Here is a 26579-nt window from a genome sequence, read left to right on the forward strand (position 1 = left end):
TTTATGACATCTACACTGCTGTTTATATAGTAATACATATATTACAGCATATGTTTTACGTAGCGGATCCACACGGAAACGTCAACTGGCCCAGCCGGGACTCGAATCAGGGACTCGAATCACCTGCTTGCTGTGAGGCGACAGTGCAGAGTAACAATGCATAGTTCATTTACCTAATAGTTTATATAGGTCAATGGGTTTACTTTCATTTTTAAGTAGTCAACTAATTGCTTTAAAAACATCAAGTTTACTCACTTTTTTTAAAGTCACCACTTAAAAAAAAATCTTAGTTTCTCTGGATAAGTTTTTTTCTAATTAAATATTAACCTTCCATTCAAACTAGTAGCTAATAAAAAATAAAACCTGAAATAATTCAAGTCCTCTAAGTTTTTATTTATTTTTTTATTTTATTGTTTCCAAGATTTAATAAAAATCAAGTGTTATTTGGGAAAGATGCATCTTTATATTTTTTTTTGTAACACTTTACAATCCAGGTACAGTAGTTAATATGTTTGCTAACATGAACAAACAATAAATAAATCTTCAGCATTTATGTTTCAGCATCTATTAATTACAGATTAACATTTACTGATGCAATGTTAAAATCCACAGTTCTTGTTATAATTAGTTCATACACGATCAGTAAATAACTTTATTTTCATTCATTAACATTAATAAAGATGAATAAATACTATAATGAATGCATTTTTCATTGTTTGTTTACGTTTGTTAACTATTTTTTTTTGCACATGTTCTGATATATGCCTTTATGCACTACTTAGGTGTGAATACAGTACTCATTTACCGTTTTTAAATCCATTTAGCAAATTCCTGATGGGAGCACTTTTAGCTTAGCTTAGCATAAATAATTAAATTGGATTAGACCGTTAACATCTCCACCCCCTGAAAAGGGTTTTGAGCATCTTCAGATTTGACACTTGCGTATTAAGACTGAAAGAAAATGAAAAAGCTTTTTTCTAGGTCATTTAGGCATGTAATTCTGACATGTAGATTAATGCACACTGCTATATAGTGTAAAGTGTGAAACAGGCTTTGCACTCATGTGTATCTGTTTGCGCGACCGCTGTTAGAGATCTGTGTGTTATGCGTGTCTGGATTGTACTACCCCACAAACCAGATGTGAGCCTGTATTACAGCATGTCTTGTACTGCGGCCAAAAGGAAGCCGTTGGCTGGAGCTCTGAGTGTAATTTACTGACTGCTTTCATATGAGAGATCGCTCTCTCACACAATCCAACCTTGGGGAAATATCAGCGCTTTCATTATTCATTTAGCGCAGTCCTCCTCTCTCTCTACATATCTTGAATACATCACTTTTACAATGTTTCCCCAAAGAAAAAGAAAAAAAAATCTTGTGTGAAGAGAGATGAGTTTCTCTCCATCATGCTCATAAAGGCTGCTTTTTCTGCACATCATGTGATTAAATGTGGTTTGATGTAAGGGAAGGGTTTATTTACTTGGCTGTATTACTGTGAAAATTTTATTTAGAGATTCTTTACATTTAAAAAATATTGAATATTAACATTTAGAAACAATTGAAAAAAAATATAATATACTATAATATAATATAATATAATATAATATAATATAATATAATATAATGGTGATACAACAGTGTATAAAGTAAAAATAAAAGTAAAATAAAGTAAATAAAAATGCATAATCTGTTTAGATTTTTTTTACATTTAAAATATTGATTACTAACTTACTAACACAGACATTAAATATATGAAGAGGTAAAAAAAACTGATAGTTTTTTAAAACTATAAAATTAAATTATATTAGCAAAGTTCTTATAACATTTCACAGTTTTTACACTTTTTTGCTGTAAACATTTTGTAAAATAGTAATTAAATAATTTAAGTCACAAAGAAAATTCTGCAAATTAAGTAATGAAGAAGAAAATGTACATTTGTGAGTATAATATTTACCCAATAATAAAAAAATATAAAAAAATTGCCTATACATACTATATTATGTTTGTCATGAGAAAAGTTACTAATTATATCACATATGGAAAATTCATCAAAACATTGTTTCGTATAAGTCTTAAATCATTTTAAACAGGCCTTCATTTTAAATGTTGTCGAAGTAAAGTTACCCAAACGGCCCAACACCCAATCCTCAACAATCCATCTAAATAGTTAGTATATATAGTATAAGTTTTATTTTTATTTTTATTCCGAAGAGATGTTAATTTCACAACAGCTATTAGACATTATACAGCAAATTCTCTTAATTAAATACCTTAATCAGGAAAAGAAAGCAAAAAATAGTAATTGCACTATTTCTGATGATAATAACAGAATATCCCTTTACATGATCTTGTATTCACACAAAAACTATTTACAGAAGTATGAGTGTGCAAATTAAGGTTATATAAACTTAAAAAAAAAAGTGTATACTTTTTTTTTTTTGTTTGAGTATAACAAAAGTGTATACTCTGAGTTTTTTTTTTTTTTTTTTTTTTACGCATTTAAAATATGTGGTTCAGAATTAACTACACTGTAAAAAATCCTGCTTGCTTTAAATTTTTAAGATGAATGAAATTAATCTTATGAATCCATTGAACGTATATTATGTTATTCCTGACTTAAAAAAAGCTTGCGAAACTTATTAAGTTAGAACATGATTAATTTTAATGTTTTATGTAATGTTTAATATGTTACAGTGAACTAAAAACATATGTTGTCATGACTAATTGATGGTATTTTTTTTTTTACAGCATGCACTTTTTTCCTCAGCCAATTACATTGGATCAAATGGGATATTAGAAAAATCATTGGTGTTGAGCCCTCTAGAAGTCCAAAATCTTATTCATAAGGGTCTTAAAAACGTCTTAAAGTCTTAAATTTGACTTGAAGCCTGCAGAAACCCTGCTTATGATAATTTACAGGAATTCATAGGGATTAATTAAACATTTGGGGTAATGTGTATACAAATACTGTATCCTATACAAACAAAACAACAGTTAAATCATTTAGTTTGGTCATAACTCATAAGCTGTGTTGAAATATTTAATAAATTCCATGCATGTTCAATAAAAAGGCCAGGAGAGGTTTTTTTTTCCTTCAAGGTTTAACAAATTATGAATTAATTGAATACAAATGAATGATTTGATCTACAGAATTCTGTAAAATTATAGATTTAACAGACAATGTAAGACATGCGTGCACTATACACATAAAAAAAAAAGAAAAGAAAAAATGGATATAGTTTTTTATTTTTTTTAATTTTTTTACTTTGATTTAATTGCAAGTGGATCTTTCTGAGGTCAAATGTATGCACAAATGTGATTTGTGTTGGCACTGTTCTGTGGTATAAGTGTTTAGATGCTCTGTAGAATTGATGTGCCTTCAGATGGGGAATCCCTCTTCCCTATGGCATGTGATTGATAAATGTGCAGGGTAGATCTTTTAACTGAAATTGCATTAAATGTGGTTGGTCTAACTCACATTGTCCCAAGATTTATTACAACTACATATAATTATGTTTCATTTTTATAGGCTAATATGCAGTTTAATCTGTTAATTCCCATGAAAAGTTTCCAGCTTTAAAATGTCCTGAATATTGCAACCCTAAAAAAAATAATTACCAAAAATGTGCGTTCATTTCCGTAATCTTGAGAATATAAAGTACATAGAATATACAATATACAAATGTTTAAAATCCATTATTGTTACTTGAGAGTTTAAAGTACCTTTTTTCTGTAAAGAGTTTGATCTCTCTTGGAAGAGAAGTGTCTTGTTCTGTTGGTCTCAGATAAACATATTAAACTACACACATCATCAATAAAATATTAGAACACATCACACATCATAAATACAAACGTATTTGCTTTCAGATGCTGTTTTCAGTTATTTTATGGCAGGATTTACAGTAGCAGACCTTAAATGATGTCAAATGAAGCTTTCCGCTGTCAGAGGTGACGGGCGTTTAGCACAGTTCAGCAATCAGCAGCTCTTCTTCTGCCTTTTAAAAGCTTCTTAGTCTTGTTTCACTTAATGAATTGGTTTTAATTATTAATGTGCAACTGTTCTGTCTGTGTACATGCTGTTACAGCTCAAAGATATCTAGTGTAGTTTTTCCTCTTCAGACCTTAGTGAAAATCAATATGTCATGGCATCCTGCACAAGTTTGCAGAGAATGAGAAGTGTGTTTTATTCTTTTTTCTATCCTCTTATCTGTCTTTTCCAGCCTTTATGCTTGATTTTGTGTGTGTGTGTGTGCTCGTTTTTATAACCTTAAACCTGAATACATTCATTCATTCATTTTCTTGTCGGCTTAGTGCCTTTATTAACCCATGGGTCGTCACAGCGGAATGAACCGCTAACTTATCCAGCAAGTTTTTACGCAGCAGATGCCCTTCCAGCCACAACCCATCTCTGGGAAACATCCACTCACACATTCACACACTCATACACATACAGACAATTTAGCCTACCCAATTCACCTGTACCGTATGTCTTTGGACTGTGGGGGAAACCGGAGCACCCAGAGGAAACCCACGCGAATGCAGGGAGAACATGCAAACTCCACACAGAAACTACAACTGAGCCGAGCCTCAAACCAGCGACCCAGCGACCTTTTTGCTGTGAGGCGACAGCACTACCTACTGCACCACTGCTTCGCCCCTAAACTTACACACAGACTTATTGGGACTTGTCATAGTAAGGACCAATATTTAGGTAAACATGCTCATAAATCACACATAATTATGTATTTAGATCATGTAAAAGTGCAGATTGTGTCCTGTGAGGGTTGGATTTAGATTGAAGGATCTAACGAATGATTTAAAAGTCCTTATAGGAAACTTATGTGTGTGTTATTTCTAGAAAGCAACCATTCATTTGTGTTGTTTTATTTTTATTTATTTATTTTCATTTATGCTTCATTTCAGTATTTTATTTAATCATTTTATTTATTTTTCTCATTTAACAGATTTTCTTGTTTTGTTTTGTTTTGTTTGTTTTTTACAATAAAACCAAAATCAAGTGTAGTAGTGCAACAGGATTGTTTGTTTTTATTTTTTTGTTTGTTTATTTTTATTTTTGTAAACTAACAATGCTGTGTGTGTAAACCATTATTTAAAACATTCAAAACATGGTCAACCATTTGGTAGAGCAGGCAGTATAAGTAAGTAATAATAATAATAATAATAATAATAATAATAATAATAATAATATTAGTAGTAGTTGTTTTTGTTGTCGTTGTTGTTGTGAACATCATTTTTTTGTTGTTGTTGTTGTTGTCATTGTCTTTGTCATTATTAGTAGTAGTAGTATTTTCCAAATTGTCATGTGAAAAATATTCAGCTAGTAATATAATAAATGTTGGCAATTATAACAGTAAATAATACCACAAAATTACCTGAATAATGCTGGTACAGCATTGGTATTAACTGATATGATAATATTTAATAGTTCTTCATTTTATAATAATAGTAATAATAAAAAAAACAATAATGTTAAAACCAACATTAAAATGAAAATAAAAATTTACATTATAATAATGATATGAAATATTATAGTGCATAATAAACACACCAACAAAAACAACAGCAATAATAATAATAATAATAATATAGTAATAAATATATTAATATTTATAATTATTTATTTTTATAATTTTATTTTATATTGTATTTTTATAATTATTGCTTATTATTCCTCGACATTTCTCCCATAGGCACCTGAATCGGAAATACTAAAACTAAAATGCAAAAACAAGCACACTTCCGCACCGTAGAATAAGGTCAATACTATGCTGTTGAGTGTGTAAGTGCAAATGTACATATTGCATAAGTGCATAGTGGATAGTGTGCCATGTATTAGTGTGATTTATTTGCTTATTTTGTGCATCTCGTAATTATTAATTTAGATTCTTTTGTTTATTTTATTTTTGGTCAATTTATCTCTTTTTATAACTTGACATTATTTATTTGCTTAATTTTGTGCAATTCATAATTATTCATTTAAATATTTTAATTTTATTGTATTTTATTTCAATTTAATATTAGATTTTTTTTATTATTTTAGTTTTATTCCATATTTTATTTGACATTTCATTTTAGATTACTAGCGGTGCTTATCTTATCAATATTAAATCATGAAGTGTTGCTAGGCTGTAGAGTGCTATCAAACCATCTTTAATTTAGAGAAAGAAGTTCAACCAGGTTACAGCTTCTGGGCTTTTTGTTTGGTAACTGTTGACCTTGTTTTGTCTGCCAGTTTGCCTTGCATTGATCTGATAATAGATTTTCTCTCACAGCAGTTAATCTTTTGGACCTAAATCTGGTTTCCAAAAGTATCAGTGTAGAATTCACTCTGTTTAATGGAATATCAAAACGCAGCTTTGCTTTTATAACAGAGCTTGCAGGAATTGTACGTTTGTCTCAGAGCAATGCTGCAGTAAATATTGTTTGTGCAGAGCTCCCAAAAATTTTTGGGAAGAATTGATTTGCATATTTTAACAGACCTTCATTTGTGTGACCTGATTTAGAGTTAAAATTAACAAAGATTTGCATGTGGAAAAGTATTAAACATTGTGATATAAAAAATCAAAAGCTATGCAATAAATTAAATATTATTTTTATTAAAGAGTATTAATATTATTTATTTTTATTATCATTATCATTATTATTGTTGTTGGGTATGTGTATGTGTGTTTAAATAAAATATTAATATTTCTTTTTTCTGTATTTTTGTATTTCTGTATAATAATAATAATAATAATAATAATTAAAAATAATAATAATAATTATAGTAATAATAACTTTTTAAACAGATGTTAGAAAAGTCATAAAAATAAGGCAAATAAAAATATGAAGTTACATAATATTACTTAGGGCTGCAAAATTCTGGCTAAAGTGAGAATTAATTTTTTTTTTTTTGCTAAATCAAGATCAGTTTTTTTCTGTAGATGTAGGCTATTATTGTTATTTCTCCAACATATGGTAAAACAACAATATTAATATCCGTTGTGTGTGTAGGTCTACTATTGATTAAAATGCTAAATTTTGTAGCGACTGAATGGTGGACTTGAACAGACTTTAAATTTATCTTTGACGTTAATGCACAGTAAAATGATGACATCAGAAAACAACTATTCATAATTCTGAAGTTGAAATATTGTGTTTAAGACATGCTTGTCATTTGTCATTGACAACATTATTAAACAGTTTTTTTCACTGGTTAAATGAGAGTCACAACGTTTTGTTTTTGCTGTAAAAAAAAAAAAAAATTAAAAACTTGTCTTAATCATAACTCTTAAATGCGTTATGATCATTTAACTGATGTGCATGCTTTCGGTTTTTACTTTCACTGCCGAGTGCAGCTCATGTCATGGCTGCTTTCACTCTGAGAAAAAAAACACACACATGCAAATCATACTTCCCGCGAGGCTCTCAAACCATCACTTTGTGAAACAAACTGAACGTTATTTACAACATTATTAGCTGTTATTCACAGCCTATGCAGGTTCCGTTCACTAAAGTAAACATTATTTAAAGTAGACAACATTGTGCATCCTCTCTGTAATAAACAAACAGTGTCTTTTTCGCAGCCCTAATATAACTATTTTGTTGTCACTATATCATGTTCAGAACAATATTAAAATTTTATTAATATATTGTAATATTGTTGTGCCTAATGATAATAATTGTTATTATTATTGTTGTTGTTGTTGTTATTATTACTATTATTATTCATTTATTCATTTTCTTTTTTTGTATTAGTCCCTTTATTAATCCGGGGTCACCACAGCGAAATAAACCGCCTACTTATCCAGCGCATGTTTTACGCATGGGTTGCCCTTCCAGCTGCAACCCATCTCTGGGAAACATCCAGACACACTCATTCACACTCATACACTACGGACAATTTTGCTTACCAAATTCACCTGTACCACATGTCTTTTGCCTGTGGGGTAAACCGGAACACCCGGAGGAATCCCACGTGAACGCGGGGAGAACATGCAACTCCACACAGAAACGCCAACCAGCGACCTCCTTGCTGTGAGGCGACAGTACTACCTACTGCGCCACTGCGTCACCCCTTTATTATTAATATTATTATTATTATTATTATTATTAACATAATTGTTACCGTTGTTGTTGTTGTTGTTATTATTATTAGTAGTAGTTTTAGTAGTAGTAGTATTTTCCAAATAAATTACATTAAAAAAATTGGCATGTAAAAATATTAAGCTGCGTCAATGTTCTCAAACTTAATTCCGCAGCTAGCTCCATATAGCATATAGCTCCAACCGCCTCCAACTCACACCTGCCTTAAGAGTTCCCACTTAGATATGTTTAGCGTTTCTAGCAGGTTTGGCATGCTGTTCCTGGGAGAGAACCCTGAGCTCGGAGATACTTGAGCCCAAGGCTCCCGCCCAGTTAATAGGCATATAAGGGAGATCAGGTAGGTCTAATGAGCTGCCCCTTAGAAAAGGGAGGAAAATGAGGAGATGGGGTGGAAGGGGGGTTTCTTCCAAAATTAAGATAAAGCAGTAGGGAGAATATGATCCATTTATAGTAAGCTTGGATCACTCTGATTTTATTATTACTGATTACAGATGAGAAGCCAGTCGTGCTCAATCATATCACATGCTCCTCTCTTTAGTAGTCTTGAACACCTTTATTAATTCAGCTGTGTTTGATTAGGGTTGGAGCAAAACTGCAGAGCTGCGGCCCTCCAAGAATAGAGTTTGAGACCAGTGAGCTACGTAATGTACAGTAATAAATGTTTGCAAATATAATACATCCTATATTACTATGGTGTAGTACTATAAAGTGATAAAATAATATTTAATCTTTCTACTATAATAATAATGATGTTAAAACCAATATTGACATAAAAAAATTATACATCATAATGATATGAAAAATTATAGTGCAAAACAACAACAACAATAATAATAATAATAATAATAATAATAATAATAATAATAACAGTATTATTAAATTTGTTTTTATAATTTATTTTTATAATTTCCTGTTGTATTTTTATAATTATTGCTTTGAAATATTTAATAAGTATATAGTGTATATGTAATATATAGTGTATATTTGTCTCAGAGCAACATTGCTGTTCACATTACTTGGGCAGATCTACACCAAAGAATTTATGACAGGCCTAATTTGCATATTTTAACAGACCTTCATTTGTGTGACCTGATTTAAAGTTGAAACAAGCTTAAATTTGCATGCATCACCTTTGCCTTATTTTCCTCTCTCCGGAAAACACCGGAGCTTTTGGTCCTCACGGAGGTGTAAATGTCAACCTTTGTCAAAGCTGTCTTGAGCTTTAGGGCTTTGCTTTCATTGCTTTTTCTTGCACCTTTCTGTCCGCTCGTCTCCATCCCGGGATCAGGCTGATCTGCGGGGCGACGCTGCAGGTTCCAGGGGGTTTTAGAGGGCTTTGAAAGGGTCAGGTGGTTCCCTGTGGTGGTAACAGTAATCTAGGTAAAGGCTCATGAGGTTCTGCACTCACCGGCCACTGACAAGCCAATTTATCTTATTTAGTGGACGACGAGCGCTCAGCCAGCAATCGCTTTGTGTCTCTCATAAGTTTTTGCACTTAATACACATTGAAGTGGCACAGGACATTTTTGAGCAACCTTTATTATTTTTTATTTAGTTCAGTATACAATAAGGTTGTACAATATCGGGAAAAAAACTGACATTTTAATATCTTAATTTTTCCACAATACATTTTTTAATATCGTGTATAATTTCTCCAGATGACTTGAATGTCTCTATTTAGAAAGAATTTGTAATTTTATATTTATTGGGATAATTTTATAGGCCAGTACATCAGGATACAATACTAACATATTACTAACATAATAAATTGTTGTGCCTGAATGATATTATAACATTGCAGATATTAAAATATATGCAAGTAAAAAAAAAATTTGGTAAATTTGAGGAACAATAAATCATGTTTTATTTTTGTTTTGTTTTTTTACTATAATTCTTACTCAAATTTCAGATGCTGCAATGTGTCTATTCCACATGCTCACATTGCGATTTTGATGCTGAAGCATTATATTGTGCAGCCCTAATAAACTGTTTTATCAATGCTGATAAGTAAAAAAATAACAACAAACAATTCTGTTATACAGTCATACCATTCACCTGTCGGTGAAAAGAAATATACAAAGAAAAGTAGATAGATAAATTGAATAAATTACAAACATGTCAACAAAGCTAAACGGTTGACGCTGTCTTTTCTCTAACATTTTTTAAAGGTTGGTATGTTTTTAATTTATTTATATTTCATCCATATTCTCCAGTCCTTTTAAAAAAAACCTTATTATCCTCAACGTATTCTGTTTTGTAAACGTCCAACCTTTTAGAGCCCGCTTAAACTAGTTTTTTACTTCTCTAATCTACTGTACCATCCATCCATCCATCCATCCACCTATCCCTTTATCTATCCCTAAGTCCTATCCATATATGTTCATCCATCCATCCATTCATCCTTCCATCCATCCATCATCCAACCATCTGTCCATCTTTCTCTTTATCTAGCCATAAGTCATTCTACCTATGTGTGTGTGTGTGTGTGTGTGTGTGTGTGTGTGTGTGTGTGTGTGTGTGTGTGTGTGTGTGTGTGTGTGTGTGTGTGTGTGTGTGTGTGTGTGTGTGTGTGTGTGTGTGTGTGTGTGTGTGTGTGTGTGTGTGTGTGTGTTCATTCATTCATTCATTCATTCATCCTTTATCTATCCATAAGTCATTCAACCCATATTTATGTTCATCCATCCATCTTTCCCTTTATCTATCCATAAGTCATTCTACCCATATATATGTTCATCCATCTATCCATCTTTTATCTATCCATAATTCCTAAATCTATATGTATGTTCATCCATCCATCCATTCATCAATTCATATTTCCCTTTATCTATCCATAAGTCCTTCTACCAATTAATATGTTCATCTATCCATCCATCTATCCATTCATCCATCCATTCATATTTCCATGTATCTATCCAAAAGTCCTTCTACCCATATATATGTTCATCCATCCATTCATTTTTCCATCCATCCATTCATCTTTCCATGTATCTATCCACAAGTTCTTCTACCGATATATATGTTCATCCAACCATCCATCCATGAATCCATCCATCCATCCTCCCCTTTATCTATCCATAAGTCATTCTACCCACATGTATGATCATCCATCCATTCATCCATCCATCCATCTTTCCTTTTATCTATCCATAAGTCCTTCTACCCATATATATGTTCATCTGTCCATCCATTCATCCATCTCTTTATCTATCCATAAGTCCTTCTACAGATAAATTTCCATCCGTCCATCCATCCATCCATCCATCCATCCATCCATCCATCCATCCATTCATCTTTCCCTGCATCTATCCATAAGTCATTCTACCAATATCTACAGTATATTCATCTGTCCATCTTTCTATCCTTCCATCCATTCAATTGCGATTACAATTTTATCAGTTGATTTCTATATTTTTCTTTCTGTAATAATTCCTATTTGTTTGTTCATGCAGTAATGGACAAAAGAAGATGTTACTCAATTATAATTGAATCAAAAAACTGATATTTCATCTATATTTGGACCTTCCCGAAACCATCCCAGCACAACGTCCTATGGCTTTATCCCCTATAAATATAGCAGTCAAAATGTAGAAGATGGCAGGCCTGCTAGCAGCATCCTAGTAGACAGCCAGCTAAATGAATTCACATGAATGGATAACAGCTCACCTTGGGTTTGAAGTAGCAAGGGCGAAGGCTCAGGCTTCAACTAGGCCGTGGAGGCACTGGGGAAAACACTGGAGAGCCATGCACGCTTCCAGGGGTCGACCTGATCCTTGATATGCATACTGAATGCAGGACTTAGACATAAAAACGGGCTCATTCACAGCTGCAGATGAGCTCAGAAGTGGGAATCATGATCAGTAGTAGACTTAGATGTGATAGTGACTGTATTAGTGTGTGAGCACGTTCGCTGGTTTGATATTGATTTTTTTACCACAGTTCAAGTTAATATTGAGTGAGATTTTTAGATGCACTATTTTCTTTGGCAGCAGAAAAAAAAAATATTCCAAACCAAAGCCAGGGCTCCCTCGAAGAAGAAGAGATTTCTGTTCATTTCAATGGGATCTTCCTAAACATTAAGGAATAGTGATAATAGAAAAATAACAACTGTTTAGCTTTTTGCATCTATCATGTCGAATGAAGCTGTTTTGTAGCTCAACAGTGGGGTTTATGATGAGAAGTACTAGTATGTTCAGACATGATTATTAGATATAACATTAGATACGTTCAGATATTATAGTGATTGTATCAGTGTGGGATTTTCAATGGCAGTTCATCAAAAAAAGTTAACATTAGCCACAGTGAAGAATAAGTATTGAACACTTCTTTATTTTTCTCAGAAAACATATTTCTAAAGGTGCCGTTGACAGGAAATTTTCCATGGATGTTGGTACTAACCAATAGAATCCCTATATGCAAAGAAAGCAAATCTAATTAGTTTACAAATTAAGTTATGCATAAAAAATGAAATTACACAGGGAAAATATTGAACACATGAAGAAATTCAGGTGTAGAATGGCAGTGGAAGCCCAGACAGCAGCTGAAATCTCTCAGTAGTTATTTAGCAACTCTCTGAACTTCGTCATAGTAAATTAATATTACTTGCTTCAGTCCAACATCTACATTACCAGGATAATGAAGATGAAACCAGGGTGGACATTTCAGCAAGACAATGATCTAAAACACAGCCAAGGAAACTCAAATGCTTTCGGAGAAAAAAAAAAAATCAAACTGTGGAATGGCCCAGCCAATCTCTTGACTTAAATCCAATAGAAAATACAAATTAAAGATCAGATTGAAGACAAGACTCACAGAACCATCAAGATTTTTACACTCTGTTGAAGTCTGAAAGGCGTCTTTAAGCTGCCGTCACCAAAAAAGCCTTGTGTCATTGTTTTTTCACTTAACAAATTTTTCAGTTTTGTTTTGTTTTATTTTTATGTTTGTATTGTTTGGTATACCAAAATCTGGTTCAATTCCATGTCAACAGCTCCTTTAGGAATAGTATTCTCAGGAAAAAAACATGCACGTTCAATACTTATTTTCCCCACTGTATGTTTTCATTATAGCTAGGTATCGATTTAGATGCCCCAATTAGATTTTAATTCACAAGCTTTCAATTTGATTCTTGAGTCAATAAATAAAGATCATCAGATTCATTTAAACAGCCATTAACATTTTCAAAACTAAATAGGGTGGACATCATTTTACAAATGGAAATTTAATGTTTGACAGACAACTAGGGCTTGACATTAAACAACTTGAGTCACACCTTTATTTTATTATTTAAGCAAATTACTCATTAGACGCAATAATTTGACAGTTATGATTCATTTGTTGCGTCAAATGTTTTTGTGGTGGTCGTGGCTACAAATCATGAACATAGTTTCACATTTACACGCTCTGGAAAAAGTTCAGCGTAAATCATGTTATATGTGGCTGTATGATGATTGATATTTTAACAATTTACGACTTTTGACAATCGATATTAAATCATAGTAAAAAAAACAAATGATCAATTTTTATTTATTTTTTTTTTTTTGCCCAGCCATAGTTTCAATTTCAAGATGAAAGTTGTAGCTGTGCTCAAAACTATAATACTGCATAAAAAAAACAGGAATTTATAAATTTTTGACTTTTTAAAAATTTTCTAGTCAAAAAAAGAACAAAATTGTCATTTCCTTATAAACTTCCTCCATATATCAAAGAAAAATTTTACTTTCTGCTGCAGGAGAAATCTCTGTTGTCTGTTTTTTTTACTTGTATAATAAATGACTTGTGCCTCAGAAGATGAAATGCAATAAATGTGTGGTGGCTTTTAAAAGCGTGAGACTGTTCTTTGTGAGCACATGCAAGCAGTTCTAGAGGTGATCATTCTGAACCACTTTGATGACAGACTTTGGCTGAGGGATTTTAGAATGACTAAAACAACATTTCAGATTTTTTACTATGTGGTTAGTCTGCTGGTTTGTCCTTCAATGCACCCATTTTTGTTATGACATGACATGAAGTGACTTAATGCACATGCTGAAATTTATTTGGTCAATGGGTTTCCATTATAGTTTATCCACACAATCAATTTTAATTTACATTTTTAAAAATGATGGCTTGGTGCTTTTTTCGATGATTTTCTTTTTTTTCTTTATTTATTTATTTTTTTTTTTTTTTTTTTTTTTTTTTTTTTTTTACAAAATGAGCATTAAAATATAATGGAAATTATGTAAAGATTCCTTGCATTTACTAAATCTTTTTTAAGATAAGTGGTTGTAAACAATTTATTTATACTAAACTAGATTTAATTTGTTGGTTTAAATTCAACCATATAATCTATTTGCAACAATTTTACAGAAATATATATATATATATATATATATATATATATATATATATATATATATATATATATATATATATATATATATATATATATATATATTTTTTTTTTTTTTTTTTTTTTTTTTTTGTAAGTTGATGGAAACCTAGCTACTAAGTCTTTAGACACTGTATTGCCAACTATTTTTCTGTCGCCAACAAAAAATAGGTCTAAACACGGCCAAAGCACACCATTTGTGCATCTCAAACCAACATTGCTCCAGTTCATTTCTGGATTAATCTGTTTTTGAACCAAGACGATTGGTCATATGACAGTACCAATGCAGTGCACATGACTTTCATTGATATTATACAGAACATATTTTTATATAACCAAATAATTATGAAAAATCACAACATTTAAACTAGAATCACTTTCCCATTTCCAAATCTTGCTATTCAACTCAACTAGTGAAAAAAGGCATAGTCTTGTAAAGAATATACCGTAGTGTGTCAAAGAACACCAAAGTATTGTGCAGTCAGTGCGGGCTCTCTAACTTGCTTTAACACATCAACAGTTCAAATAATCAGTCCCATCTATGATTGCCCATTATTTAGTACCAGTTTTATGATGCACAATAGTGCAGCGCTTTTACTCTCCTATAAATTTTGACAGGCCATTGAATTGCTGTTTGATTTCTGTCTGCGTGCCGGCTCTCTGGTGTTTTGAAAGGTTCTCTCGCAGCGATCTGGCTGTGTTCACAGGAAATGTGCTATTTGGACTTACAGGATGAATTAAAAAGAAAAATCTGACCAGTAAATCTGGCTATGTAACACAGATTTTTTTTCAATGAAAATGAAGAAGAGCTAATTATGTGCACATTATATGTTTAACATATATTTTCCTAAATGGGACATATTATTTAAAAATGTTTTAACATAAAAACCTTAAAAAGTGCACACAGAAAAAATAGCCTGTTTAATATTAGGAGTCATTTAAAGTGAATGTTTTGGTCTGAGAAACTGAAGTGGAGCTTTGTTTGTTTTAATGGCAAACCTAATATTCTTTTGACCAGTTACGCATTCGTAATTGAATATTGCTGATTACATATTTCAATGATTACATTACTGATACTGATACTGATACTGATAGCGTTTTCTTCTTTGTTATCATTTAATCTTTTTTTTGTATATTCTGACATTCTCTCATTAACATGCTTAAATATCTGTGCTATATGACAATTTAAAAGCTGTTTAAGTCCTCTGGTATGAGATTTGGGGTTTGGGACTCTGCTGAAGTCTTCAGTTCTGAAATGAAAGTGTCAGACTTGACGTCATTCGCTATGGTTTTTAATGACGCGCGACTGCATTGCATTGACAGATGAAAATCCGATCTACCTGCCTACACTGCAGACACGACAACACAGATCCAATTCATATCAGATAAATTTTAACAAATGAACAAGGCCTGAATCTGATTTGAGTAAATTGGAATCCATGTGATTTGTTCCTGCTTACACGTACATGGGCCATATCCGATCTGTGCCCCATGAGAGAAAAACATCGGAATTTGCTGGCACTTGAAAAGTGTAGTGTAAATGCGGCCTTGGTCTAATGCCCAAAGATATCGTAAAACGTTTATTGAAAATAACATGGACACTTAGGGGCTTTTAACAGATAGTTATGGCACAAAGCGTAAGGAAATGGCAAGAATATTTTCAAAATAATAATATAAATAAAAATATTATTCATAATGTTATATTATTATATTAGAAATAAACATTTTAAATATATGCATTCATGTGTATTTTTATATATACATAATACATATACATGATACACACAAATATTATGTCAAAACAAACTTTTATATTGAATGCAATTAATGGCGATTAATTTCTGCCCATCGCTAATCATAAAAAAGTGATTTTTCTATCAGACAAATGCTTAGATTTTTGCTAGATTGGATGATATTTGTTAAAAATTAATATTTTACAATTTACCATGGTAGATATAATTATAACTGCTCTGCAAAAAAAAAAAAAAAAAAAAAAAAAAACATCACTGCAAAGAAAAAAAAAGGAAGAAATGTTTTTCTTATTTGGAGTTTTTGTCTTGGTGTATGTAGGAAATTAATCATCCTTAAACCAGACTTTGCAGTTGTAGCATACACAAAATGAAATTGGCTAAATATAGCATATTTACTTATCAAACACTAGCATTTCTGGATAAGACAGCGCAAGCCAGAGTTGTCCGCTTGGTCTCATCGTGATAAGATCTCCGCATTGGATGGATATGCAGCATATTTGCTGGTTGAGGGATTCATAGCGGCTCCCTGATGCTTTGAAATGTCAGCGGAGTAGAGGAAAGGGCCAGGTAGCAGACAGAAGATGACAGGCAGCCAGCGGGTTTACAGCAGGGCCGCTTGCCCTCGTCTTATCTGCTGTTATCAGCCGTCTCTCCCAGCAGAATATCAATGCCTCTCTTTCTGTCAGTTGACTCTGTGAATCATGCAAATGTGACTGATAAAATAAATATGGCGGGTTTTGGGGCAGCCAGAGGTTACGTGGCTGCGCTTCTGCTGTGTACGGATGAGCTTTGACTAACCTCTGTTTGTTTTTTTACCTCTTCAGGTGTTCAGGAAAAAAGCTGTTGAACTAGGAGAGAAGCTGTTGCCGGCTTTCAAGACCCCGACCGGCGTCCCATGGGCTCTTCTCAACCTAAAGAGGTCAGTGACGCACAAACAAAAACACATTTCCGCATGAACTCCCGAGGCTTTTCTTCAGCCAAGCAGGTCAGATCTCTCCAGCGCATGTCTTATTAACTGCTGTAAGCTGCGTATCTGAATCCAGAGCCGGCAGCGGTCGGCCGTCACCTGTGTGCTCGCTTCCTCAAGATATTGCAAGAATAAACAGTTCAGAGGGATTACTTGGTTGCCGAAGCCATTTTCTGCTGCCGCGATTCTCTGATTTTCTGTGTGAATGCTGCTTGTTTTGTTGGCACTCATTGTATTTTCCAGTTCCCTGAAGAAACGTTAACATTCCCTTTCTGTAACACTAAAGGTATTTCATTCATTTATTCATTAACTTTCCTTCGGCGTCCCATCAGGGGTTGCCACAGCGGAATAAACCACCAACCTATCCAGCATATTGTTTACACAGCGGATGCCCTTTCAGCTGCAACCCAGTACTGGGAAACACTCATACACTCTCACATTCACACTCATACAATACAGCCAATTTAGTTTAGTCAATTCACCTACACCGCATGTCTTTGGACTGTGGCGGAAACCAGAGTACCCAGAGGAAACCCACGCCAACATGGGGAGAACATGCAAACTCCAAACAGAAATGCCAACTGACCCTTCCTGTACTCGAACCAGCAACAGTGCTTACTGAGCCACCGTGTCGCCCTAAAGGTATTTTTCAATGGTAGAAAAGGGTTTGTAGGCACACTAACTACTCTTAAAGATAAGCTGTTTTCTAAAATGTTCCTAAGGTGAACCAAATGTGATTCTTTTGTGTCACAATTGTGTAAACACCCCTTTTAGAAGCTTTATTTTTAGAATATGTTGTGTTCGACTATATAGTCCATAACTGTAGAAAATCATTTGAGATTTTCTACAGTTGTGAAAATCTGAGTGGCTTTTAAGCTTAAAGCCTTCACTGTATACATTTAAAATAAATAAATATGCACCAGAAAATGAAAAGTGCATAATTATAAAAAATTAGGTTATGTGAACTTAATAGTTCTAAGTTGCAAAGCAAATACTTTAAAGTAAAAAAGTTTCATAATTCTTTATATAAAATCAGCTTGTCACTTTTAAGGCAATGGGTTTATTCACTTTTTAAAGTAATTGGTTTTTACAGTGTTATTTAAATCTTTGGTCACATCATTTTAGGATACTCTTGCTATTAAGCCAAAGTTTTACCAAATCCTTTTGTTTATTTATTTTTTTGTAGTTGTGTGTCAAATTTGCTGAGCAAAAAACTGAGCAAGTTCTAACAAGGCAGCATTATAGCCATGATATACATTTAAATTATATACAGAATTATTAACCCCCCTTTTTGAATTACATTTTTAATTTTTTTATATATATTTCTCAAATGATGTTTAACAGAGCAAGGAAATTTTCACAGTATGTCTGATAATATTTTTTTTCTTCTGGAAATATCTTATTTGATTTATTTCGGTTAGAATAAAAGCAGCTTTTAATTTTTAAAAAAGCCATTTTAAGGACAAAATTATTAGCCCCTTTAAGCTATATTTTTTTCGATAGTCTACAGAACAAACTTTCGTTATACAATAACTTGCCTAATTACTCTAACCTGCCTTATTAACCTAATTAACCTAAGTAAGCCTTTAAATGTCACTTAGCAGTATAGATGTGTCTTGAGAAATATCTAGCCAAATATTATTTACAGTCATCATGGCAAAGATAGGCGAGGCAGTGGTGCTGTAGGTAGTGCTGTCGCCTCACAGCAAGAATTGTCGCTGGGTCACTGGTTCAAACCTCAGCTCTGTTTGCGTTTCTGTGTGGAGTTTGCATGTTCTCCCTGCCTCCGCGTGGGTTTCCTCCGGGTGCTTCGGTTTCCCCCATAGTCCAAAGACATGCGGTACAGGTGAATTGGGTAGGCTAAAAATTGTCCTTAGTGTATAAGTGTGTGTGTGAATGTTTCCCAGAGATGGGTTGCGGCTGGAAGGGCATCCGCTGCGTAAAAACTTGCTGAATAGGTTGGCGGTTCATTCCGCTGTGGCAACCCCGGATTAATAAAGGGACTAAGCCGACAAGAAAATGAATAAATGAATGAATGGCAAAGATAAAATAAATCAGTTATTAGAAATGAGTTATTAAAATTGTTATGTTTAAAACGTGTTGAAAAAATCTTCTCTCTGTTAAACAGACATTGGAGGAAAAATAAACAGGGGGCTAATAATTCTTACTTCAATTGTAAAAGATGAAAAAACAAACAAACTAACTAACTGACTGACTGACTAACTAACTAACTAAAAAAGAAACAAACAGGTCTCCACTGTCAGTTTCTTATTAGCTTTTTCTTTTTCTGTTTAGCTTGTGTGGGTAAAAAACACTACAATTCAATACTTTTTTCGCTTCTGATATATTTATACATACTTAGGTTTTTATAATAAAAAAACAGGTTTTTGTCAACGCAATCTCACGGCAATTCATAATTTTGATAGTAGCTAATTTATATAAATTTGACAGATCTATTTTGTACAATTAAGTACGATTTGCTCATCCCCCAATGACGGTTAGATTTAGGGGCGGAGTTGGGTGCCACGCCTCCTTTTTAAAATTGTACATTTTTGTACGACAGAACTTCGTATGAATTAGCCACTAAACTGACAAAACGTAAAATGTTATTTTTCCTCGTGAGATCAGGCTCAGGCTCATGCATTTTGATTTGATCATTTTTCAAAGTAGATCTACATGTGATTGTACTAATTTACCACATTAGATGTACAATATTTGCAAATAATCATGGCCCACAGGGTTTTCTTTTAATTTAAAAGTGTGAGAAAATACAATTCTGAAGTATTTTATTTTTGAATTACTTTGTTATCGGTGTATTAGCACAAGCTGTACCGTTTTTAAAATAGACAGTGACTACGTTTACATGGACATCAGTAATCTAATTATTTTCTTTTATCTGAATAATATCATGATTGAAGTGTTTATATTAATTGCTTGGTGAATGTTCCTTTCATGATCTCGTTTTACATGTTATAGTACGTACAGTAGTTCGATTAATGCCATTACGTCACAATTCGACACTTCAGTGACTAAGTTTTCATTCATGCCCCTCCGACAAACTCGGAGGTTCTTCATAATAGCCCCTTTCACACATACAGACCTTTCCGGAAAATTACCGGCAATTTTCCGGAAAGGTTGTATGTGTGAACAGGCCCTTTTTGAAAATACCGGTAAATTCGTTCTGGCTATTTTCCGGAAAGAGAAGTTGTAACATTACCGGTAATTTGCCGGAATGCTGCGCTGTGTGAATGCAGAAGGAAGATTGCCGTAGTAAGCGCGTCCACGTCTAGAACGGGCTGACGTGAGACACCTGCTTTAGCCAATCAGAACAGTCAGACGCATTCACGTGCGCGCGGTTTATGAGAATAAAAGCCTTTGAATATTTTTTCCAGACGCCTTTAGCTGCTAGATGTTAGTCAGATAATGTTTCTATGTTCCTTCTTAATGCTGTGTAAATAATTATCGATAAAATGTTTATGATAATCCGTTGTTTGTTTACCTTCAAGCTTTGCGTGTGCCCGTAAGCGCCCATAGCGCCAGCACACACGCATATCATGAACATCTCGACATGCGAAAGTGTTTCCCTATGTTTTCATTAGAGTTGTACTCAATACTGATCCATCCGACGAGTTTGTAATGTAGTCAAATGTTTACAAACACAAGCGCAGCCGTTTAGAGGTCATTTCTAGTTAATGATGTCAGAATTTACCGGCATTTTGCGATGGATGTGTGAATGCTCTTTTCCGGAAAAATTCCGTAACGTCCTTGCCTGTGTGAACAGCGTTTTTTTGAATATACCGGTAAAGTAGTTCTGGAAATTTTCCGGATATTTACCGGTATCACTGTGTGAAAGGGGCTAATGTCCATTTTTTTCAGAATTCTCAGCATAGTCATCATGTCCCGCTCGCACCAAAAATGTGCTCTCGTACTTGAAGCCATTCTCATTTGTTTGTCAAATGTCTGACAACTGATGTGTGTCGCAAAATATAGCAAAAACACAACGTTAGTAGTTTGATTGCGGTGTTTACATCTCTGTACTGCATTGCTGTTTACATGGCGGACTCTTAATCAAAGTATTCTCTTAATCGAATTAAAATTGAAGTATTGGTGTGTATGTACTGTAAACGTACTCGGTGACTGTTACATAAAATGACATGATATATTCGGTCCCACTGCCCACTCCCATGAAAGGGTCAGATCTCTCAGACGTCCGGATCTATGATGGATGTCTGGGCAACCTGAAGCTCTTCAGCTGCAGACGAGCAGGAAATCAGTGCAGAGATCTTGAGAAAGACAAGCTGTCGGAGGAGTTGATTGCATGAGTTATCCCTCCGCTGACATAATGCCCAATGCTAGTCTTTTCACACTGATGGTCACACAGAATTTGACTGATGGCAGAGAAAATAAGCATACTTCAGTGTTTATCAAAGCCTTTCCTGTTAACTTGAGTGTCCAGAGGGTTCCATTAAAATGTCATTTATTGTGGAGTTGTTGTCATGTTTGACACAGCTCATTATAGATTTAATACTTACTAAAAAGTGTTGGGTAAGTTACTTTAAAAAAGTAATAGATTACAAATTACTAACTACTACTGGAAGTTTGTAATCTGATTACATAACTAATTACTTCATGTAAAAAGTCAGATATCAGAACTTTACTTTGAGATTATTTTTGAAACATATGAAATAATATCTATAAAATACCAAATAAACTGCAGCTCTTATTTAATATTCACTGAAAAACATTGCAATGTGTTGATATATTCAAAAGACTTTAAAGAGTTTGCCTAAAGCTTAAAATTCTAGCATCATTCACTAGTTCCAAACCTGTTTGTTTTTTTTAACACAAAAAAGACATGAATATAACTGGATACCTGTAACCATTGACATCTATAGTATGCAAAAGCACTGCAGTGTTTGGGTGTTCTATCTTTGTCTGAGACAATAAGTGTATCTATATGTGTATATTCAATACAAAGCATAAAGCAGACTGGTCAGTTTTTGTCACGAGACTCATGGTTTTCACCTGGTGCGCCCCAGAAACGTAATTGGAATACAGTAACACATTACTGTAGAATACATTACACCCAACTCTTTTACCAACCTACTACTTTAATATGTACTAACCTTTAGCATTAATTTAGTATGCTGTTTAATATTTATCAGTATTTTGATGTTATGTTTCTTGTTTTTATTTTAGGTGTTTGCAATTGTGTTATTTTGCTATTTGATTCTGTTTTTTTTTTCTTTTGTTTCTGTTCTGTTCCTTAAAACAAGCTAAATAATGAGCTATTATAATGCTACAGGGGTAAATAAAATATTTTTATTTCAAACCGAAGACAAGAATCTTTTACTTACCCCTAAAGTCCATTTTTAACTTGTTTTAAGGAACAACCCATTAGATTTTGACTTATTTTTGAAAAAAAACTTTTTTCTTTTTTTTTTTAAACAGTACTTTTTACTTGTCTATTAAATGCTTATTGATTTAAAAAATAATAATAAATAAAACAAATTTGTTATTAAAAACATGAATATTGTTATTATTATTATTATTATTATTATTATTACTATCTAATTTGAGATAGTTAATTTTAACTTAATATGTTAAGAATAAAGTAAAAAAAATATTGTTCTGTTTTTAGAAATATTATATATTTTAACATTACTTTTTACTTGTCTATCAAATGCTTCTTGATAAAAAGGGTTTTTAAAAAAAGACAAAAATTAAAATAATAAATAATACATATGTATTATTAAAAACACAATTTTTATTATTATTATTATTATTATTATTATTATTTAATGTTATATAGTTAAAAAAACTTGTCAATATTGACTTAATATGTTAAGAATAAAGTAAAAAAAATAGTTCTGTTGTCAGAAGTATTATATATTTTTAACATTACTTTTTACTTGACTATTAAATCATTCCTGATTTAAAAAAAAATGTTTTAAAAACTAAAATAATGAATAATTCAACTTTATTATTGTAAAAATTTTAATGTTAGTATTATTATTATTATTATTATTATTATTATTATTATTATTATTATTATTATTATCTAATGTGATATAGTTTATTTTAATATAAACATTTAAATAATTATAGTTAATTTTGACTTAATATGTTAAGAATAAAGTAAAAACATTATTATTATTATTATTATTATTATTATTATTATTACATTTTAATAAAAACATTATATTTAAAAATATAATTATTTCACTCTTTTTCGGATTAATCCCTTTATTAATCAGGGGTCCCCACAGCTGAATAAATCGCCAACTTAACCACCGTATGTTTTACGCAGCAGCCACAACCCATCACTGGGAAACACCCCATACACACTTGCATTTACACACATACACCACAGCCAATTTAGCGTATTCAATTCACCTATACGACATGTCTTTGGACTATGGGGGAAACCGGAGCACCCGGAGAAAACCCACGCAAACACGGGGAGAACATGCAAACTCCAAACAAAAATGCCAACTGACCCAGCCGGGGCTCAAACCAGGGACCTTCTTCTTTGAGGCTATTGTGCTACCAACTGCGCCACTGTGACTCCTAAGAATATAATAATAAACAATAAGAAAATCATTTTATTATTATATTAATTTTAATTTTACATTTTTTTCAATATGAGCATATGCCATATAGTTAATTTTAACATAAAAACAGAAAATAATACCAGACATTTTTTGCTTTTCTGTCAGACATAGCTGGAGAGCACAATACAAAACAACAGGCAACTAACAGAAGCATACTTCAGTGTTTATCAAAGCTTTTCCTATTAGCTTTGAGTGTCCAGCGTGTGTTTCCTTGTTTAAACTGCCGGAGAACTAGAGTGAAGTGCTCTGACAAATGCTCTAAATGGAGCGACCAAGAACATTTACCATTTTATAACAAGGAGCAGCTAATAACACCACTATACAGGACAAATGGGCTTCAGTTCCTGTCAGTAAATATAGCTTTCCTCCATATCTGCACTTAGCACAAGTGCTCCTATCACCTCTAGCGAAGACGCTGTGGTTCCTCCATGTGGGTCACCTACATCGTTAATTCTGTCCACATCGCTAATGCCTATTGGCTTTTACACTATTGTTCACTTTGGCTCGAGGCACCTGTGGTGTAATTCGTGTCACAGACCCCTTTTTTAAGGCTGAATGTGGTTATGTAAGTGTATTCATCTGGTGGGCAGAGGCATCCTAATGCATCTTGGTGAAGTGTTTTCAAGAGGGGATTTCAATGTAAGACTGGTCTTTTATTTTCTTAAAGGAGTTTGTTTCTGTGGAGGTTTAATGGTTGTGTATGACAAGACAGTGGAGAAAAGTCAGTTCAAAGGTATTATTCTATTTCTATTGCTGTTTGATTTGTTCACAAGCATAAATTGGGTTTTTATTACTTTTGCTTATTGCCTATTTAATCATTTACATATGGTATTATTTACAGTAAGTGTTCAAGAGAGACAGGAAATGTAAATTGTATATATTTCTGTAATTGTGAAATACTATTTTATATAGATAAATTAAAGATATTACAGTTCAAATATATATTTACACTCTGTCTTTATTTTATTGGTAAAGTTTACTATAATTAGTAACTATATTATTTACATATAACAAATTTAGCATTTACATATGCTAGAGCAAGCACATACGCTAGCCGGACACTTTATTAGGTACACCTATAGTACTGGGTTGGACCCCATTTTGCCTTCAGAACTGCCTTAATCCATCATGGCAGAGATTCAACAAGGTACTGGGAATATTCCTCAGAGATTTTGGAGTTCTCTGTAAACCCTAAAGATGGTTGTGCATGAAAATCCCTGGAGATCAGCAGTTTCTGAAAAACTCAGAACAGCCCGTCTGGCACCAACAACCATGCCAAGTCACTTAAATCACTTTTCTTCCCCATTCTGATACTTGGTTTGATCTACAACAGATCGTCTTGACCATGTCTACATTCCTAAATTCATTAATTTGCTGCCATGTCATTGGCTGATTACAAATTTGCGTTTACAAGCAGTTGGACAGGTGTACCTAATAAAGTGGATAAAAGTTTAAAAAAAAAAATAAAAGTTATATATATATATATATATATATATATATATATATATATATATATATATATATATATATATATATATATATATATATATATATATTCCAATAAATAAATAAATAAATAAAAACTTATTTTTAATAAAACCATTTCATTCATTCATTCATTCATTCATTCATTTTATTTTCGGCTTAGTCCCTTTATTAATCTGGGGTTGCCACAGCGGAATGAAGCCTCAACATATTCGGCATATGTTTTATGCAGTGGATGCCTCTCCAGCTGCAACCCATCTCAGTGAAACATCCATACACACTCATTTAAACTCATATACTACGGACAATTTAGCCTACCCAATTCCCCTGTAGCGCATGTCTTTGGACTGTGGGGGAAACCCATGCAAACGGCAGGGAGAACATGCAAACTCCTCACAGAAACGCCAACTGACCCAGCCGAGGCTCGAACCAGCGACTTTCTTGCTGTGAGGCGACAGCACTACCTGCTGCGCCACTGCGTCACCCTAAAACCAGTTTAAGTACAGTAAATAAAATATGTACCAATAAACATGCAAAAGTCTAAGATTACATGAAGCTATTTAATATTCAACTTGCATACATACAATTTACAGTATTTCTATAATAAAATTTTGTATTTAACAACATTTAATGACAGTTTTGTACATGTATTTACGTATGATTTATTTTAGCTAGAATGTACGAGGCGCCATGTAGGATTTAAATCAAATATCGCTTATCAACACACTCATAAAACACGTGCTATAAATATACAGCTATACTACTAAATGGTCAAAACAACATATATGAAACTTGCATATATACATATAAACTTGACGCATGCCTACACCGACAAACACACACACATACATATAAACACCATCCTTGCATAAACACCCACAACAACACGCGCACATACACAAACTCACTGCTTTCAAACACACCTATATTGGCATATATAAAGTTCTTCATTTTTTATATATATGTCCTATACTTTAGTGATATTGTCTTCAAAAAAAAAAACACACACACATACACATTATCTGTAGTTGTGAAATTGTAGCTGATTTATTTTTTGTTCCCAGTGTAGAAATGAATAGGCTTGACATGTTAGCATATTCACTAATGATAACCTTTAGTTTTAAAACCTCCGCTGTAAAAAAGTGAAACATTGGGGATATGGCGCTTTTAGACAGCCGGTGACGGGCTTTTGTTTGTTCTGAGGGTCCTCGGCGGTGCCATCATCCTTGATTTAGCCTCGTGTTCTCAGCGCGCTGAAAGCTCCGGAGAGGAGATCATAATCATATTCAGTG

At 32.8% G+C, this 26579-nt stretch overlaps 1 protein-coding gene across 1 annotated transcript in view; it reads left to right on the forward strand.

Annotated features, from left to right (window-relative positions):
- man1a1 (mannosidase, alpha, class 1A, member 1) overlaps positions 1-26579 on the forward strand; it is a 217232-nt gene that overhangs the window by 122937 nt on the left and 67716 nt on the right. Inside the window, exon 5 of the mRNA XM_689343.11 lies at positions 17046-17140. Coding sequence (XP_694435.2) covers positions 17046-17140 — 95 coding nt within the window. The remainder of the gene's footprint in view (positions 1-17045; positions 17141-26579) is intronic.

The sequence above is a fragment of the Danio rerio genome, chromosome 20 (assembly GCF_049306965.1).
Source record: "Danio rerio strain Tuebingen ecotype United States chromosome 20, GRCz12tu, whole genome shotgun sequence".
Taxonomy (NCBI): domain Eukaryota; kingdom Metazoa; phylum Chordata; class Actinopteri; order Cypriniformes; family Danionidae; genus Danio; species Danio rerio.